This window comes from Sinohyriopsis cumingii, chromosome 1, assembly GCF_028554795.1.
Source record: "Sinohyriopsis cumingii isolate HCF-2022 chromosome 1, ASM2855479v2, whole genome shotgun sequence".
NCBI lineage: Eukaryota > Metazoa > Mollusca > Bivalvia > Unionida > Unionidae > Sinohyriopsis > Sinohyriopsis cumingii.
This window is the reverse complement of record NC_142961.1, coordinates 53,832,082-53,838,081: the sequence shown is the minus strand read 5'-3', so window position 1 is coordinate 53,838,081 and position 6,000 is coordinate 53,832,082. Positions and strand designations below refer to the sequence as shown.

The 6,000-nt window shown below is 35.0% G+C and overlaps 1 protein-coding gene across 1 annotated transcript in view; it reads left to right on the top strand.

The window, feature by feature from the left end:
• The first annotated feature begins 782 nt into the window (after window positions 1-782).
• The window catches only part of LOC149806884 (uncharacterized), a 183,864-nt gene continuing 178,646 nt past the window's right edge, over window positions 783-6,000 (top strand). The window contains exon 1 of the mRNA XM_089931672.1: window positions 783-895. Within this exon, the coding sequence (XP_089787798.1) occupies window positions 786-895 (110 nt within the window). The 5' untranslated portion in view covers window positions 783-785. The remainder of the gene's footprint in view (window positions 896-6,000) is intronic.

Genomic DNA, 6,000 nt, shown 5'->3' with positions numbered 1-6,000 from the left:
AATCGATTTTTGAGCACAATGCATCTACAACCAGCCAAACCATGATCTTGCTTGATGTTGGTATACAGGCAATTAATATCTGCTGTAACCAGGATACAGTTTTTAGGAGGTTTAATATTTTCTAAGCTTTTTAAGAAAATGTGATGTGATGTGATTTTGATTTTTAACGTAGCTTTAACAATTTTTCAGTCATATCGCTATGATGTCTGCAATGTGGCAGTTTATAGTGATGTCTAGCACTGGGGCATCATGCCGCAGACATGTAGCATGATGTCCCACCCAGTCACATTATCCTGACACTGGGCCGAACAGTCCTAACACTAACCTCTTTTAAGAAAATCATTTGTATCTTTAACATATAAGATAGGTAGGTAGGTAGATAGACAGGTTGGTTGGTAGGAATGGAGGTAAGTGGTTTATGATTGTTCTGGGTTAGATATTATTTTATTTTGAAATACAAATTTTAAGAGCACATATCATTTAAAATTCACATAATAAATACTGAAAGATGACAGAATGATACAATTATGGTTCACAAGTTGATTTCCATTGTGGACAGTATCTGATCACATATTAGTGTTATTAGGTCATTTACAAGAATGCAGTGCAAGCACATGTTCTCAGTAATAACATATCTAATGTTGACAAAACATAGCCTTTTCATTAGATGCAATGCCTACTTTAAAATGCCAGGGTCAGAGGAATACTCTTCCCAGTCATATTTTGACAAAAAAGCCAATATTGATTTGTTAAGTTTTATTTTATTTCAGGCTTTGGACTCAGTCATGGATGGCAAGAAGAAAACTAAAAGGTCCAAGATTGCCCCATCTCAGGGGAATGTCAACAGCCCCTTTGAACTAGAAATTAGGTCTGATGCAACCCCCAATAACAAAGGGTAAGTGTGGATTGATACATATAACAATTGATATTTGTGAAAATGCAAGATAAGGTCTTATGTAAACTTCATCTATGAATTCCATCCCTATTATTATAAATATAAAATTTAAACATGAACAGTTTTCTAATATTAATTTTGTCAAATGTTAATGGTCTTCTTGTAAGAGAATGAAACACATAAAAACCAGATTCTGGTATACCGAAATCCCTCAAGATAGAAATTTTGTTTTGGTTCCCTCTTTCTTAGAAAGCCAGCACAAATGTTCTTTCCCCAAATTTCAATTTTATGCTAAAAAGACAACCATAAAACTGAAACTCACTTCAGTTTTGGAAATGTATTTTACCTGAAAAATTTCATAAAATGTTGCTATTTATGGCCTAGAAATAGCCTGTAGCCATGTGTTAGGTAAACTACATACCTGTCATGCTTCACTAGATTATTTATCTTTAGCCAATACTGTAGTAGGCTTATCAGTGAGTCACAGTGTTTAGGGGCATATGAAAACAATATTCAATCAGATTAGGGCTAAGAGTTCCAGCTTTTAATGCTTGTAGATAAGAATGATCATGTTGATCTGTTTATTTCTTCTTGAAACATTAGCACATTCAATAATTATGTTAGTAGCAGTTGCAATATTATGGTCACTTTCATTGATGGAGCACTTAATGAGATTGCATCATGGGTAATTCTACGGACATTATCAGCAGTTTGTTTTCTTTCATCACAGAGAGAATTACATTTAGTAGATTTTAGAGGATGTTTTGAAGTTCTGCAAACATGTCTTTGGTTGTTAAATCTATGGCCCCATCTTCATTGCCATTTTCCTAATACTGCATATTTCACTGGAACATTTCACCATGCTTTGCCTTATGCCTCTATATTGTAGACAGGTGTGACACTGTATTGTGCTTGTGTGTTTGCATGATTGCCCATTATGCAAAGCAGTAGAAACATCTTGATTTCTGATGATGGTTGGAACAGTATGTTTGTGATCAATGTTTCTATGCCTTTTAGAGGTGTAAAAGCTGTCCTTTAGTATTGGGAAAATCACATTTTTCACATTGAGAAAGTGGGACAGACCCATCTTATTTAGATGAATTTTGTCTTTTGCCATAAGTGTTCCAGAACTAATCCTGGCTTGGTCACAAATCAATGTTTAATGTCTATCCTTTTTTGATATTCCATGCCTGACATAGATATTAGATTAGAGCGTTCAACTCATGAATGTCTGAGTCAATTCTTGGACATACATTGCATAAAATGACTGAGCAGGTAGGATTGTCCAGGTATATATTGTTTAGGATGTTGTAAAATTGGTTTAAATCTGATCTAAATTGGAAAATTGTTACTTACATCATTGCCACCAACACTGATTATAATGTTGTCATATTGAGAAAGGTTAATTTTTCTCATGGCATTAAATATATGAATAATTTCTGTCCCAGGTAAATAATTAACTTGAACCCAAGGTTTCAGATTTCTTTCCATTACATATTTAATAATGGAGTCTCCAATTATAAAAGCGTTTCTCCTGGAATTATCTTGTGCTTTCACATTTTCTTCTCTGTCGTTGGTGGAATCCTGTGTATTACAAAATCTAAAGCTGTTATGTCTATGATATGAAGACACTTTATTATTGCTATTTGTGACATTTTGTGGTAGAGTTTTCCACTGTGACATTGTGTGGTAGAGTTTTCCATTGTGACATTGTGTGGTAGAGTTTTCCACTGTAGTGTGAGGGACTGTAGGTTTTTTCCATATATTCTGGGTGGGTTTGGAATTATTATTTTCTTTCTTTGATGAAGTCTGATTAAATTGGTCAGTGCAATTAAAATAGTTGAAAAAGGTGACCAAAAGTTGTTTAGAGGCTTTAAAACTATGATAGGGTTTAATTTCCTTTGACACATTTAACACCCAATTCCAGCAGCAGGAAATGCCATTTGTGCATCAGCCATACTGAATGTCATACTTGCCATTGTAATGAGTGGTAAATTAGTTGATTAGTGTTTTCATGTTACCATGTTTACCTACAGTAACACAATTTCTTGTTTATTGGAGAGTGGTAGGCATTATATATTGTTTCTTTGCTTTGTCCAATGATAAGTTTATCACTGGCAAAACAAATATAACTTTAAAGTCCAGATTTATTCCACATTGGTTATTTTGGAAAAGAAATTTCTTTGTGAAAAAACTCCTCAAAACCTAGTATTTGAGCCTTATAAAAAAATGAGAATTCAGTATATAAAATCCATCTTGAAATTTCATAAAATTACTTGTTATAAAATAAACCATTCTTGGGATATAGTCTCATACCATGGATACCAGGAGTTTCATTGATTTTCTGTATGCATTTTGGAACAGGCCCGATCCTGGGATGTGCGGGGCCCAAGGCAGCATGGCAGGGCCCAGGGCAGCAAGCAATGAGTGCAGGGCCCCAAGCAAAAAAATTGCAATGCCTGAAAGTGCGGGGGCCAAGGTGATTGCCTCATTTGCCTTGCCCTAGGGCCTGTTCTGGAAAATCCAGGCAATATGACAATAGAAGGATTTTAAATGTAGACATTACTTGTTATCATTCATGCAGCCTATTGCTGGTGTGTGTGTGTGTGTGTGTGTGTGTGTGATGAATTAGTGAATATTAATGATAATTGATTTGATAAACACAGATGCAGTGATAGGTACTTACACATACAGTATTGTTACCGTTTTCTGTGAAATGCTTCAGTACAACAGTGCTGGAATGTATAAAGTAAATAAAAAGACTAATTCTCCTTAATGCCAGATTTATTTGATTTTCAATATGTGAAACAAAGTTTACATTTCCCAGTCCAGTATTAAATACATCGCAGAGAAATTAGCCAAGATTTCTCATCATTGAATCAAATGATGCAAACCAAATAATGAACCTGTCACCTTTTGTAATAGCCAGATTAGATAAGTTAAATAATTTGACTGGGTTGCACTTAGGACATCTAATGCTATGAATGAAAAACCACCAAAATCCAGTCCAAGAGAAAAATGAGGAAACCACTGGTTCTAGTGGATGTAAAATCAGGGTACCACATAAGATTCCCAACTCTGAAACTGAGAAATTAGTTACATGTTGTCCAACAAAAGAATAACTGATTGCTGGCACCAGTGGTAGTGCATGCTCTAAACATTGTCAAGAAGATTAAAGAATCTGCTAGACTTCCCAAAAGATCTGATGATCCAGCGGTTTAATAAGTTTGGTAGTCTAGAGAGCGTACTAGACACTCAAGATCCCCCTGATATCACACCAGGGAAGCTCTACAGTGTAATTGCAGTAGGATTAAAAGACAAATAATAATGAAATTAATCTTTTGATTAAAAGAACTTGATCCATTATCTGTTTGTCATCAGGAAACCTTTTTGAAAGACAATGAAAGAGTCAGTCTTAAAAACTTCACCATGTACTGCAACCTTTCAACAAATACTGATAAGGCAGCTGGAGTAGCGTTCATCATGATCAATAATAAAGAATTATTCTGAAAACTTCCACCATGTCAAAAGCTTGAAAGAAATGGTTCCTGAGAATTCAGATCTGCTAATGCTGAAGATTACATTAAATCTTTAATTATTTTCTGTAAAATGCCTCTGACCTCACATGTATACATTCATGTACACATAGCATATTACTGGTACTCTGTCATAGGCAGAAACAGGTGCTCTTCAAAGAAAAGGATTTTTTTTTATCAGCCACATGATGTGTCACAGAATGTATTCTATATAAACAGGACACCTGGACTCGGGTCACAATTAATTTTCCTATATAGTCTCTACATTTCTTTATCTTTACTGAATTTTCCACTGTGTGACAATCAATACAAATCATACGTTAATTTAAAATAACTTCATAGATGATATCACTGTGAAGTTCTTGTCTTAGGTTCACCAGTATTTCTTTGAGAGGCTGGACTGTAAACAAAGCAATGTGCAGTGGAACAGAGATTTCACTTCCGGATCTTCACCAAGGCCTTGTTACTCACTGTGCACTGAAACTACTTCTTCTTTATTCTACCTAGTTATCTTCTAATATAGCTAACAATGCATATGATATAGAGTTTAGGCCCAAATACCAAATCTTGCATGCTGAGAAACCAAATATCATTTCACCTTTGGGTATACAAATTCATCCTCACTTACAAACTGCAAAAATCAGTCTTGGAAATACTTCAAAATTCTGTATTCCCTAATCACCACTGATTATCAAAACCTCAAAAAAATAATTGTTGACCTTAGTAAATTAATAAAGTAATCAACAAATCCTCTACCTTTTCAAAGTTATGTTTACTAAATAAGAGCCTCCTAGCGTAGCCATACATTGCTGTATAAGGATGGTTTGAAAACTGGAGACAGAGTTGGAGTTGCCATAGTTACACCCCATGACATCTCAAGCTGGTCACTGGATAAAACCTAAGTTTTTTATGCCAAATTTCAGCCATACACCAAGCTTTGAACTTCATGTACATTAAAACCTGTCAAAAAACAAACTTTACCACTTTTTGGGATTTACTTTCCACATTGAAAACCTTGCAGAATCTTAAATCTGACAACCTGTTAACATCCCAGCTATTGAAGGAACATGATGTTTTCATACAGTCTGGGAAACATATTCTGTACTGTTGACTACCTTGTCATATTGGTAAAAAAGGTTATGAAAGAGTAAATAAAGCTGTCAAAGCTGCCCTACAGCTACCCATTTCCAAATGTTAGATTCCATATACAGACTTCAGGTATTGCATAAAACACCATGTTCATGATACTGTAGGTGATAAAATATGTAGGACGAAATATGACACAAATTTAAAAACATTAATCACACTATTGGAGAGTGAGATTCCTTGTACAGAACAGATTTGCAAGGTGAGCTGGTAATGTGCTGATTGCATATCAGGCATAGATAATTGATGCATGCACACCTTCTGAAATGTGAACCTTGACTGGACTGCCTATCATGCCAGTCTCTATTGACTGTGGAGCACATTCTTGTCAAGTGTGTCAATTTCAACCTTTGAGACAGTAATGTTTTGATGTGTACTTGTCAATTTCAACCCAGTGAGACAGTAATGTTTTGATGTGTACTT